Source organism: Stegostoma tigrinum, chromosome 9 (assembly GCF_030684315.1).
Source record: "Stegostoma tigrinum isolate sSteTig4 chromosome 9, sSteTig4.hap1, whole genome shotgun sequence".
NCBI lineage: Eukaryota > Metazoa > Chordata > Chondrichthyes > Orectolobiformes > Stegostomatidae > Stegostoma > Stegostoma tigrinum.
Window position 1 is genome coordinate 25,976,331 of NC_081362.1, and position 14,733 is coordinate 25,991,063.

A 14,733-nucleotide genomic window follows, 5' to 3' on the forward strand; every position below is an offset into this window, starting at 1 on the left:
CGTGCTCATGTTTGGAAACTCTTATTAACTTGTTTCTATGGATGTGACTAAATAAATTTACTGTGTACTGAGTTTTTTTTAAAAAATGGTCACTGACTGATTTTGTGGAGTGATAAATTAAGTAATAGGCAAGGAAACAGCAAGTAATCAGAGATGATGGACTAAGAATCGACCATTAGAGCAGTGCAAGCTGAGAAGTGGCACAAAGGAGAGAGGGGACCTTAAATCAAATATCAGGTGCTTAAGCACTGTAATGTAAATGCAGCTGCACATTTTAAAAGTCACTATATTGCCAGCTATATGGCTGCCCACTCACAGAAGTAGGACATTAAATAAAAATTCTCCGAGAAGGTAATTTTGACCTTGTACAAGATACTTGCCAGGTGGAGCATTATATATAGGGGAGTACATCAGAGGAAAGATGTAAATGTCTTGGAGTGTGCGCGGAAGTGATTTCCTGAAATGGTTTTAGGAGCAAGAAACTTCAATTATGAAGACAGATTGAAGTTCGGTTTGTTCTCCTGAGACAACATTTGAAAGAGGTTTTCAAAGCCATGAGCAGGTTGAATACAGTAGATAGGGAGAATCTGTTCCCAAGCATAAAAGGGGCAAGAAGGAGGCAGCATAGTTTAAAAGTGATGAGAGGAAAAAAAACACTCAGCTAGTTAGGATATGGAATGCACTGCCTCAATGTGATAGAGGCAAGTTCAATCGAGGCATTCAAGAGGGCATTGGATAACTATTTTGACAGAAACAACATATAAGGGCACAGGGAAAACATAACAGATTGGTGCTGGCTAATGATGCTCTTTTGAAGGTAGGGACACAATGGGTTGAATGGCCTCTTGCACCCTAAGAATTTTGAGATTCTGTGAAATGCTATGCAGTCTGAGCTTAGGTGCATAACTTTGTAGGTTCTGTGCATCAGATTATTCCTCACATGACTATGTATAAAGTGTGAGTAAATAAACATTTTGTGCAAAACTGACTGCAAATAATTACAAGAGACAACAAAAAGGAGAAAAATCAAGAACTCAAACATACAAGTCCATATTTTTGCCTGTGGTAAAAACTAGGTACACAAAGAAAAACTTAACCGATCATCTCCATCATGAAGAAACTCAAACATTCAAGGTTATGATGTTCGGAGTTGTTTTAATCCTTTTCAGAAGAGCAGATTTCTGTATTTAGATGGTTCTTACCGACAGAACACAATCCTCCAACTGAAAAAACTTGCAGCTATTACGTCATAACAGGGATTGATACCAACATCTCCAATATGTCAATTTTTCTTCAAACAAGGATTCTCTTCCACCACGGAGGGTAGACGGTCACAATCCTGAATTTCTACTCCAAATCTTCTCTTCTTTCACCCTTAAGCCAATATAAGTTCCCTTGCACTCAACCTTACACTTCATGCATCTCCATTTTCAACAGATCAATTCTTGCTCTTTCCACCACCTTTAGTGATGTCACCAAACACATCTTCCCCTTCCTACAGCAATAGTCTTTTGATACGATGCTTGGTTTTGATCAGCAGCTGCTCATAATTCTTGTCAAAATTCCTTTATCCACATCCTATGATCCTTTCCTATCCCATTACCTTTGGTCTTGCAGTTTTAATTCTTTTGGTAATTTATCTACACAGTCTTTCACAAACTAGACCTTCTACTTTTGTTCTTTATCTGCACCCACCACTTTCAATTTGCTGAAGACTAGTTATATATGCAACTATTGCAATTCCAACAAAGAGTCATTAACCTGAAAGTTGCTTCTATCCAGAGAAACTGTCTGACCTGGGTATTTCCAGCAGCTTGTTTTTAAGACAATATCATTATTTATCTAATTCAAAACGTGAAAAGCTTTCCATTGTAAGCATTCACTCTCAGTGTGATGAGAACCTAAGCAGCACTAGACTGAACAACACAAGTTGGATGACTAGAAAATCTGATAGAAGTCAAACCCTTTCTCACTGATTCTTATTTCAATATTCTACTAAATATGCATTTACTGAATTGAAGTACACTTCAGTTGTTTGGCAGGTTGCAGTTGAACCTCTTGTTGGTGGTGGGCTTATTTTCCAAAACGAAGCCGAGCAGTAAACTGCTTACTCCAGGCTGAGGAACCATGACCTTAACAACATTCCAGGTGTGCGGACACATGGTCAGTCCTCAGGAGTTCAACAGTACTGCTGGAGGAGATACAAACTATAAGTAGGTAATGCTACTTTCATACTGGAAAACAGAGCTGCTATAGCTGCAACAACTACATACATTTTCATTAATAAAATGCCCACTTAGAGCACCAATTTCAAATCTTCTGATTCATTTTACTGCTACTTAGCATCATGGTCCTTATAGACAACAGTCTGGACAATAACTTACTATCACATGTATTCAAGAGTACATATTTTGGAGGGGCATGGGGTAGGTAAGGGAGAAATGAGTGAGCTGCATATTTCATTCTCCATTGCAAGAAAGAGTTTCAGACATTAGCTCCATGAACATACAGCAGTCACATGGTTTTGCTTCAGGGTGTATGAATCAACAAACAGGACAACAGAAGAACATGTTTGCAAAAACTTAACATACAAAGTAATTAAAAATAGCAATTTGAATCAGGGAGGCGTTAAATACTTTTAACTTATTTAATATTTCATTCATTATGTCATTCCTTCAACAGCTGATCAGAGGAGAGGACGGGTTACAGTGCTGCAAGCGAAGGTAGAGGATTCTGCGCAGAGTATTATCTCAAATCCTCATGGTGCAAATTCAGAGTTTGGAATGTTCCAAGAAGAGAGAGGGCACACAAAAGAACAAACAAAACCAGACTATAATAGTTATCCTGAAACTGCAGGATTGGCAAATATAAGCAGCACATTTTAAATAAAAAATTACATTTTAAAAATACTATAAGCAATTGCTCCATCTGCACTTACGCCTCAACCTGTTAACTGAAGCGAAAAATAAAACTGATTCGCAACAAAGGATCCTCATGCCCAAAAGCTTTCAGAACTAACTTTTTAAACAAACCAAGGTTCAGACTCAGCCATTCACTACAATGAACTTAAAATAGTGCTATTTTTGTTAGTTCACAAATACTCAAAAATGCTGCAGTCAACATAAATAGGAATACATTCAATTCAATCACCAGTATAAAATAGTTCAGGGAGTGTTTTATACACTATTATTCACTCCCCTCATAGTTATACATCAGTACTTATACTCCCAATGAGGACTTTAGCAATTCAAAATTAAACCATTATGGCATATTTGCATTTACCTCTTTATGGGGATTGAAGGTGCTCTTCTTGCAGGCTACAAAAGTCTTCCATTCAAAGTAATGCACACATTCAGAAGTCGCCACGAATTCTGGGCTACCCTGATTAAAAATTGGGATCAGAATTACCCAAAACTGACAGAATGACGTTGAGCACAAAACTGCTTCCCTGGTAGCAAAATTTAATATGCAAGCCAGTAATAAGTAAATAGTAAACAGTAAACATATTGCTGTAACCCTTTTGCAGATGTTAAGTAGAAATCTTTCAAAGTATGAACAGCCCTCAAATAACTGAATGTAATATTCTCTAGCAATCCTAAAAATTGCTTTCTAAAAATTCCATCTTCCCAAAGCTTGATATCCAATCAGGTTCTTAATCTTCTTCCACAGAAAGATATTTTTTGTCTCAATTATTTCTAGTCATTATCGGTAATCTTGCTGTGAAGTTTGTTCAAACATTTTCCATGCTAAATTAAATTGCTACATTGAGATCAAATAATTTGATGCAGGTTACTTAGTCAAGTCAGTTACTGAAATTTCTAATTTGTCTGAAGAACATCAGTACTGGGGGAGAATATGTCTCACTTATTTCAAAACACACTACCAGGCCAGAGTCCCAGGTCCCAGTTAAGTTCAGACCATTCATTCAACTATTGAAGAAATGTAATTTTTATACTCACAGCCAAACCTCTCTGATGGCTTCTGCATAAGACTAATTAGCGAATTAATTTAAATTACAGGCAGTTGTACATTGTGAACTCATACCAATTCAAAATTAGGTTGATAGCATAAAACTTAATTCACAACTGAAGGCAAAATGGATGCTGGAAACTTCAAAGAAAAAGTGGATAAACAAGATCACCAACTTGAAATAGAAGCAGAGCTAATGTTTCAAAGAATGCCAAACTTGCTGTACAGTCTCAGCATTCTGATTTAAATTTAAAAACAAATTTCATGTTGACCAATTACATTCATGTAACAGTCAACCTGTCTGCTTTGGAGATCCTATATCTTCAATCCTAATGGAGGCAATTTGTTGCTCAAACTATAAAAAATAAACAATTGTACCTTACATTTCAGACTGGAAGGACAGTAAAAAATAAAGTTTTATTAATTTCATTTCACTAAGTCATACAGCACGGAAACAGACCCTTTGGTCCACAGTGGCCACGTTCCCAAAATAAACTAGTCCCACCTGCCTGCATTTGGCCCAAATCCCTCCAAACCTCTCCTATTCATGTACTTTTGCAAGTGTCTTTTAAACATAATTGTATTTGTATCCACCACTTCCTCTGGCAGTCATTCCACACACTAACCACTGTGTAAAAAAGTTGCTCATATACTTATTAAATCTCTCTTCTCACCCTAAAAATATGCCCCCTAGTCCTGAATTCCCCCAACTTAGGGAAAGGACCTTTGCTATTCACCTCCTGATTTTATCAATCTCAAAAAGGTTGCTCCTCAACTTTGTACACTCCAGTAGGAAAAGTCTCAGCTTATCTTTATAACTCAATCCCTCCATTCCAAGCAATATCCTGGTACATTTCTTCTGAACCGTGGAGTGTGCTGGAAATCGTTTGGCTGGTGCACCATTTGAGGGATCAGTCTTTTGTTCCTCAGAGATGGAGGAAGAGCTAATATTTTGCAAACAGAGTTGTGCTAAGGTGGGTGGGAACATGAGTGGTGACGTGGAAATTTGTCTGTATATGCTGTATTGACATCACCAGGGCCTGAAAAGGTGAAAGGAAATGTGTTATACAATTTTGCCAGAACACACACAGGAGGATGGCAAGAAGAAAATTTTAAAAAAGGTTAAAAATTTAAAAAAAAATTTAAATAAAGAAATTCTGAACAGCTGGAGCATCATTTGCCTATCCTACCACATCTCCCTTTCACAATCCTTACAATGAGTATTTAAGAAAAGATCACTTAAGAGCAACCCTGTCTTCAACTGACATCCACCAGTATTTCCTAGCAGCATATATACAGACAAATTTCCACCTCACTACTCATGTTCCCACCCACCTTAGTACACAGATAAGCTTGAGACAGTTGAGACCAGATATCCCAACACATGCCGAATATCTGCCCAGTTTACACAACTCAGCTGCGTGATACGTGGTGTATTCACTCACTAAGACATCAGGAGCTACTGTACTGCTTTCTTAAAACAAAAAAAGTTAAAAAATCCAGTGATGATGCCACATTTTACAAAACTTCACAAAAAGAAAATATGCGTTTAAATAAATTTGATATTCTTTATAACTTAACTAGATGTTGAGCATCAATGCTGTAGAGCTCCATTTCTACACAAACGTTCAGAAACAAAACGGCTTTTGAAAGAGGTACATGCAAGTTCCACATAAACCACAAATTTTAATCAAGTTAATGCACGGGAAAAAGTAAATACCTTTAGGAGAATGCAGAAAAGTAGTAATCTTTAAACTTAGCATCTCATTTCAGAAAACCAGCTGAGAAAGTGACATTAAGCTTTGAGCTTTGCACAGTCAATATTATTTCATATGTTTAAATGGATAAATGTAATACCTACATGTGACAGAAATAATTCAGTTCATATACAGCTGCTTTCAGTTACAGAAGATAGGTCCACTCTAATCTGAACAAAACGAAAAGCCCTAAATTTCATATCAGGTGTTTGTACAGGAGCCAACTGAAGAGAGAATTAGTGGTTTTGTACTTAACTGGGAGTGCTACAAATATTATGGACTTGCACACGATTGGAAAAAAAAATCCCACAAATAAAATCCACGGTGCTGTCTCACTTAATCCCATAAATCATACAGCCTTCTGCAACAATAACCACCCTCAAACTGTTGTAAGGGAATACATTTTCTGAGTTCCGTGATAGACTGGAATGGAAGTCATATGCTACTAAATTGCTAAAATACCAGGTGAGTTGCACAACTTGAAAATTTATGTGGCTTAGTTTTTTGCTATACAATATTACATTTCTTTGGGAGTAGTGAGAATGTGATGTTACTGAGAACACCAGCAAGAGACTAAGTGAAGGAACTGCCTAATGGCTGTGCCTCAGATTAATTAAGTTGCAGCTGCTACAGACCAGCAAGAGCAATACAGCCAGAAAGCTAGCAAAGTGTTACCTTTGACCATTATACAACAATCTTCAGGACCAGATCCACCTACTTCACAGACTAAGTGCCTCTTCCGTTTGTCAAAAATGGGATCACATACCAACAAATTTACCAATCAGGCAATGAAAGATAATCTTAATCCAAGTAACCCTAAAAATGATTCATTCAGTAAAATACATTCGAATAAGTTGAAAACATAATTTTATGCTATTAGAAGAACGACTAATTTTTTTTTAAAAAGGAAAGCTTGTGTAATGGAAGCCATTTTTAAACTGAAACGTCATAATATTGACAGCAACTTATTAGATCTGCAAGTGATACAAATGGTGTAGAATTGTCTGACAATATCCAATTTCAGCATTTCATATTACTGTGCAAATGGTTTCATGCACCACAAATCGTAAAAGGATACCAATCCACATAACACCTTTGTGCAAATTAAGATAGCACTCTACAGTGACCCATACACTAAAGAAACAGCAACTTATGTGCATCTCCTTAGCCCCAGTATGTCTCAACTCATCGAAAAAAATTCGCTCCATTTGAGGTACTAGCAGTCTCTGTGGAAATTAATTTTTTCAGTTCATCATAATTGCCATAGCTGGAGCCCTTTTCCATTTCTGTCACTGCAATCATCCATCGCAGGCCAATGGAGGCTGCAACAATGAAAAGTCATTAGCTGATATTTGACTTACTTTATGCAACCAAACAGCACAAAATTCTACAATCTAATGGAGAGAAATAATCTTTTCATCTGTTCATGCTTAAAACCAGCCCTGCGAGAAATAAAATTGCTTGAACCATTCAGCTTCAACTCCTTTGACATTCGCTTTTGAATACTTGCCAGAAATTTGTAAAGTCTCATGTGCATCCTGCTTTGGTTTTTATTGCACAGATGCAAAAAGATTAATCTATTGTGTAAATCACCATCTACAGTACTCACTTACCAATTGTGCCAAACAGCTTCTATTCATCTGAAATAGGGGAGGGTGGGAGGGGGTAGAATTTTCACACAAACATTTTTGCTACTGTTTCTACACTGAAGTAGCTTTCATAAAGATGGAAGCAACTGGAACACCATCTCTTACAAGTTCAAAAAAATTCATATGACACATTAATCTGTGATTTTTAAAGTATCAATGCTCAACAATACCTGCCTCAACATTTTACTTATATGCTGAGTGATTTAAACTTTATGAAGGCGGTGATACAGTCAACCATATACTCACCAAAGTTTTGCCACATAAAAAGTTGATGCTGCTTTGGACAGTCTGATCAGAGCTCTGTTTTGAACATTTCTCGGTGGTGTTGTACTCAATATGATGTACTCCTCTGGTCCTGAATGCATAATCACCTAGATGAAGCAACAGACATTACCTAAATGGAGTCTTATGAACAGACTTAGCTACTTCCCTAACCTTCACTTACCTAGCTTCATGAAACTTAAAAATTAAATTTGGTAGCTGATGAAAGGTTCAACAGAAAGGGGGGGTCACCTTGGCTTCACTTGAAGCATGCCCATTTCAGTCCTCAATAAGAATCAATACAAAAGCCAGTACTGAAGAACATTTGTGTTCAAATAAGTCTTCTCAGCTTCATTAGGCAGGTATCCCAACTTTTTGTACAAAGTGAGTCACATGACACCAGGTTATAGTTCAACAGTTTTATTTGAAATCACAAGCTTTCAGAGCCCTCTCTGAAGAAGGGTCTAGGCCCGAAATGTCAGCTTTTGTGCTCCTGAGATGCTGCTTGGCCTGCTGTGCTCATCCAGCTTCACACTTTGTTATCTCTTTCAAAGCATAGCCCCTTCGTCAGGCAAAGTGTGAAAGAAGCACACAAAGAATTTATGAACAGAAAGATCAAAAGATCATACAAATGGTGCAGGCGGAGTGTTGAATAAGTCCCTGCAGGTGATCTGAAGTGTAGGACAGAGTGAGTAATGTGTCAACAAGTGAAGGGATAGCCCATAATCCGATTAATTGAGGTATATAGAAAATTACAAAAAAAATTAAAATAAGGCAGTTCTGGAGACAACCCAAATGACTGGAATAACATGATCGGTATAAGAGTCACATGTCTAACCAAAATAAGAAGTAACTCAAAAACTAATTAAGGTAGAGAGATCATAATTTATGCAAGTGATGGTGATAAAAATCAGACAGTAAGGAAGATTTTAAAGATACAGAGCAGTGTGGTGAGGTTGCATGTAGTTCGACATGAACCCATGATCACGGTTGAGGCCATCTTCATGGGTACAGAACTTGGCTATTGGCCACTGCTTGGCGATTCTGCATTGTTGTGTTTCTAAGGCTGCCTTGATGGACACTTACAGAAGATTGTAAGCTGAAAATCCTTGACAGCTGAAGTGCTCCCCAATTTTGAGGAACATTCCTGTCTGGCAATTGTTGCGCAGTGTCCATTCATGCATTGTCATAGTGTCAGCATGGTCTTAATATACCATGCCTTGGGGCATCCTTGCTTGCAGTATATGACATCGACAATATTGGCCAAGTCACGTGAGTATCTGCCACGTATATGGCAAGTGGTGTTCCCATGTGTGATGATAATACCCATGTTGATGATGTGACATGTCTTGCAGAGGTTACAATGACAGGTTTGTGGTGTTGTGGTCCATGGTGTCCTGAAGGCTGGGTAGCTTGCTGTGAACAATGGTCTGTTTAAGGTTTGACGCTTGTTTGAAGGTGATAAGTGGAGGCTCATGGATGATCTTGGCAAGATGCTCACCAATGACACGGTGAAGGCGGCAAAGAACATGGTATAGTCGCTCCGTTCCAGGAAGGAACTGGACCACAAAGGGTATTCTGTTGGGCTCATTGTGGTCTTTTACTGTGGCATATCAAAATTGGCAATCGATGCGTTGAGCATCATATCCCATACTTGAGGGCACCCTTCAAAATCTTTAGGCATTTGTTGCATTCTTCCTCTTCCTCAAGGCTAGGCCTATGGACAAGCCCTGAGCATACATAGGATTTGCTCAGATGAGGAGGGGGGACCCCAAAGACACAAAGATTGGTTTGTAGGGCACCCTCACAAGAACAGGATGCAATGCTCAACTCTGATTCCCAGCTCCAATGTGCCACAGCAAAAGAACAATTATAGTTAGCTTGTACAGTTTTAGATTATTTATTACTTTGATTAGACCATAAACATGTGACTCTTATACCTATCATGTTATTCCAGTCATCATTTGGTTTGGCTCCAGCACCACCTTATTTTCAATATTTTTGTAATTATCTTCCTGCCTCATTTAATCGGATTATAGGTCATCACTTTGCTTGTACTCACACTATACAACACTTTGGACCCGCTGACTTATTATTTGACACTCCACTCACACCATTCATATGGCCTTTAGATCTCTCTACCCTTGGTCTCTCTGCCCATAAATTCTGTGTCCATACACTTCCCTCTCACTTCACCTGATAAAGGGGCTATGCTTCGAAAGCTTGTGATTTCAAACTATAACCTGGTGTCATGTGACTTCTGGCTTTGTCTATCCAGTCCAACGCCGGCACTCCACATCATAACTTTGTACAATATCTACGTCACACAAAGTTTCCGTTTACTGTTTATACACAAGATTAAAGCAAAACAGTTTACATTAAAGAATAAATTAGGAGAAACAGTTTTTATAAAACCAAGGAAGAGATACATATGGCAAGAAAAACCAAGGAATTCTCCAGTCTTGCAATATTGGTCTACACTCAGGATTGACAGGGGAACCACAGACTGTAGCATCCTGAAACCTAGATAAAATTCACGAGCAATACGGGTTAATCAAGTTCAGGCTGCAATATTTCATAACAAGTAGTTTTTAGCAAATGCAAGCAATTTTTGAAGCATACCTAACTGAATAAAGGAAATGTTGATGATGTACCAAGAATTTTCAGACATCTTCAGTAACATTTCACATAAATGCAAAGCTATAATCCAAGGAGATGCAGAGGTATAGTTATGTCAGTTGACAAACTAGAAACAAGGATATGGTACATAGACATTTAGAGACAGGAGGTGGATGACATTGCACAGAACTCAATAGTAGGTTCAAAGATAGAAAAAGGAGAAGGGATTTGAACCATAATGGCCACAATCTAAACTGGCAAGCAGCACAGGAGCAAGGGATCAACTTACAGCTAAGGACAGTTGATGCAATCTAAGGGGAAATAATTATCTTAGCAGATTGGACTGAGGCAAGTAGTACAATTTTCAATGGACTAACATTTTAGACAAACAGAAGGAAACATACATTCAAATAAAAAGACACTGACGGATGGAAATTAACGTGACCACAGGGCCACGGAATTACAAGTAGCCCATTTAACTTTTCAACGAGATCATGGTCGATCCAGTGCTTAGGTCAACGTACTCACCCTTTTAATACTTCAATAGTAGAAATCTATTAAATCGCAAATTCAAAATTAATAGCTAACGCTTACTTGTACCACCTTGTGTTGAAATATATTCTGACTATGAGGGCTTGGCTCCAATTTATAATTCTATATTCCATATTTCTGGTGATCCCAACCAGAAAGTTTCTCTCCATGTAAAACAATGCTGCCCCTTAATTTGTGAACAAATTTTAACAGTGTCACTACTCAAAGTGCACAATCCGAGGGATGGTAGAGTTTTAAATCACTACCCAATTCCTTAAAAACAGAAACAGATGAACAAAGCTCTAAAAGACTGACCACAAAGTTCAGCAAACTACACAAATTGACTAACTCCCACAGCTATCCTGACCACACTTTCTGAAACCCACTCCAATCATCCACTTTCAACGGTGTATATTGTTACAAAGTTGGGTAGAGTATTGATGAATCAGAAGGCAGGAAGTTAGAATTTGTTGGTAAAAATGATTGTGGGGAAGAGGGTGTCCCTTAAAAGAGCTTGTGCTTCATCTGTGCTTGAAAGTTTATAAATGCAGGTGCAGACAGTGCCCAAACAGAAACGTTTTGTATAGTAACAAAAACAGGAGTTGCTGGAAAAGCTCAGCAGGTCTGGCAGCTGCTGTGACGAAAAAGTAGTTAACTTTTCAGGTCTGACAACCCTTCCTGGAGGATGTTTACTGATTTTTCTTTTCCTTTACAGATGCTGCCAGACCTGCTGAGGTTTTCTAGCAACTCCTGTTTTTGTTCCTGATTCACAGCGTCCACAGTTCTTTTGGTTTTAACTGATTGTATAAAACAGCCAAACAGCATTTCTCCAAGACAAGTTTGAATTTGACCAATTAATTAAATCAAAGTACCTAGATTCAGAAAGCCAAGTGAATTTAAATCTGATGTTGATAATTAAATTCTTATATGATTGGTTTCAGGTTGTGTCATTACAGGTACAAGGCAAAGACATTTGAAAAATTGGGAAGAGCCACTGCCATCTGAAAGAGACAACTGCCACTTGCCAGAGTCAGCAGCATTCAGCTCTGAGAAAGAACATCTAATCAAAGGTACCACAGTATTTTAGCTTGAAGTCCTCTTAGAAATGAGAGAATCAGCAGGAGAAAGGAGCTCGAAGAGAACCAGAGATGACTGTCTTCTGGGATATTCTCTCTCCCAGCCCCTAAGTTTGCACAGATCAAGTTTAATTGATTGCTTATTAATTAGGTTTATATTAGTGGGACTTGCATTCCTTAAATAGCATTCTACTTGAATTTAGGCCAGTTAGGGAGCAGTTAGTATAAGGGGGGAAAATTGTTCAGTTTGTTACTATCTCTTTTTAATGTATTCAACAAGGTTAATGTTTATAAATAATAGATAATAGATAATTCTTTATTTAAAGTAGATTAGGGATTTCCTTTCCTTTAACCATTATCTTAACAGGTCACAATGGGAAAGGAGAGCTTCTCTGGGTATTTTGGGAGTAACTATCATTAGGGAACCTCCACTCCCACACCAGTAAACTGGGGCTTGTGTCAGTTTCAGTATCAGAAAGATTCGGCCATTCCATCTCAGTAACAATATGTTGAGGGACACTACTTTCATTGCCAGTACATCAAATTTCCTTTCCTTCAATTAAGGATTCGCTCCACTCCACAGCAAGAGGCAAGTGGGTTAGGATAAAAAGCATGGATTAAGAGGTCTACTTGTGGCAACATTAGTGGCAGAGTAACATCACAAGCTACATTGTGTCATTACGTACAGTGAAAGCTGATTGTGAATAGGGCTGCTGAATATCTCTAGTATTTCGTTTAACAGTAAGGTCTTTAGTTTGTGTGAGCTCTCCACTAAACTGAATTTTTAAGAGAAAAATAAACCAAAACTAAATATCATTACAGTAAATCACAGTAGGGAATCACAAGTGATAAATCTGAGTTCAATCAAATAATGATTGCAATGACAGGACAAGTTGCTGGTGGACAACTGTGACCCAGAGCAAACACATCTGTATTAACTGTTCACAACTCAAGGAACTTCGGATCTCAACTGAGGAGCTGGAGTCAGAGCTACAAATGTTGTGCCACAGAAGGGGGAAGTTGTGGTTATTTCATTCCACAGGATGATCACACCCCCTAGGACCAGGTAACTCAATCCTGCACCAAAATCCTGTTGAAGAAATTGCTGTAAATACATCCCCTACCACTTTGCAAACAGACATCTTAGCATGGCATACAACAATTCAGTTCACCTCTATATTCTCACTTAAAAAGTAAAAAATAGAAACTGCGGCACTTCATTTACCCATTGGGTTCGTGCTGTCATTCAACAAGATTACGACAGATCCTTTACTTCAATTTCCCCTTCTTACACTATTCTCATACACCTTAGATTTTCTTAGCACACACAAATCTATGAAGTTTGTTAAGGATGAAGTATCCACAGCTCTGAGTAGAGAATTTCCAAGTATCCAAATTCTTTGAGTGAAGAAGTTTCTCATCTCAGGTCTACACAGTCCTACTGCCTATGCTTTGAGTCAAGACTCCTTGTTTGAGATATCCCAGCCTGGGGAAATGCATTTTCTCAGTACTGACCCACCTGTTCCAGATGTGTGTCATAACATCTCTGAACAGGTTGATCAGAAAATATTTATCCTGTTGGACCTCTTAAAAGTTCCAATCAGACCAACTCTCGTTCTTTTAATCCTCAGGGAATGTGGGCCTACTGTATTCATTCTCTCCTCTCAGAACAATCCACATTCCCAGGAAGGAATGTAGCAAACTTCTGTTGCACTCCAGATCAAAACTCCACACTGTACTCCACAACGTACATGGTACTCACGGTGAAAGTTCAAGTAACCGTTTCAGTGTAAAAGGAGAGTATTTTTTTTAAAAATTTGAAACCATTTGTAACCAAAGTTGATACATTATTTCCCTTCCTAACTGCTTGTTACGTCTGCATGGTAACTTTGCATTCAAATGTTCCTCAGTTCTGAGGAAGCGTCATCAGGCCCAAAAAATGATTGCTTTTCATAGATGCTGCCTGATCTGCTGAGCTTTTCCAGAAAATTCTGTTTTGGTTTCTGATTTACAGCATCCAAAGATCCTTTGTTTTTGTATTAGTTCTCATTCAAACAGACCTGGCTGCCCTTGTACACCATTGCAAACGTTTCCCATTACCAACATTCAAAAAACACCCTGCCTTTTTTTTAAATCTAGCAAAGTGGAAAACTTTATGCTGGGAATTATCTATTGTATATTCTTCCTCTAAAAAAGCATGCCAGACAGTATTTGAAAGACAGTAAATTGGTTCCCTGATTTATGATATCATTGGGGTCCAAGAAATGCCCATGTGACATGTGGTTGCCAAGAATGAAAGGCTCAAAAGCCAAAGGACAGTTAGAAAGCTAATTGGAGTGGGGTTAGGTCCAAGAATTTGTTTTTTCTGCTTGACGCCTCAGAACACTGGTAATTCAAGCAAATAGAAAAAGGGTGAGATTCTCTTTGGATGAATACTCTTCCGTTTTGCAGTGTTCAAACAGATCCTGTGTTGAAGCAAGCCTTAGAAGACAGATTGTTACTGCCTGCTTTACAATTGGGAATGCCAATGACAACAGGAAGAGTAAGGCACACAGTGAATTGAGCACACAATTGTGCAAAAGCTTACCAGATCATTTAAGGGGGTGGGGGGTGTAAGAGAAAGGAAGATCCATCAGGCCTATTGTGAGCAGACTGAGGTTTCATAGACATGTGCCTGACTGGTGGAAACTACATCCACAGGCTTTGGTTGGAATACGCTGATGCATGTGATTTAAGAGCCAAAAAGTGTTTAGATGGAAAAAGAGAAAAAAAAAGAAAGAGTCAGGTTGGAAAGGGTGAGGGGTGGGACAAGGCGGGACAAGGCGGGACAAGGCGGGACAAGGCGGGACAAGGCGGGACAAGGCGGGACAA

The 14,733-nt window shown here is 38.4% G+C and overlaps 1 protein-coding gene across 2 annotated transcripts in view; it reads right to left on the reverse strand.

Moving 5' to 3' along the window:
• Positions 1-14,733, reverse strand: part of igf2r (insulin-like growth factor 2 receptor) — a 183,867-nt gene that overhangs the window by 138,400 nt on the left and 30,734 nt on the right. Inside the window, exons 3-4 of one of the 2 annotated variants that reach the window (XM_048535711.2) lie at positions 7,622-7,746; positions 3,283-3,381 (exon numbers count right to left, since the gene is read on the reverse strand). In XM_048535711.2, the coding sequence (XP_048391668.2) occupies positions 3,283-3,381; positions 7,622-7,746 (224 nt within the window). The remainder of the gene's footprint in view (positions 1-3,282; positions 3,382-7,621; positions 7,747-14,733) is intronic. The other variant, XM_059648421.1, reaches the window with a different exon arrangement.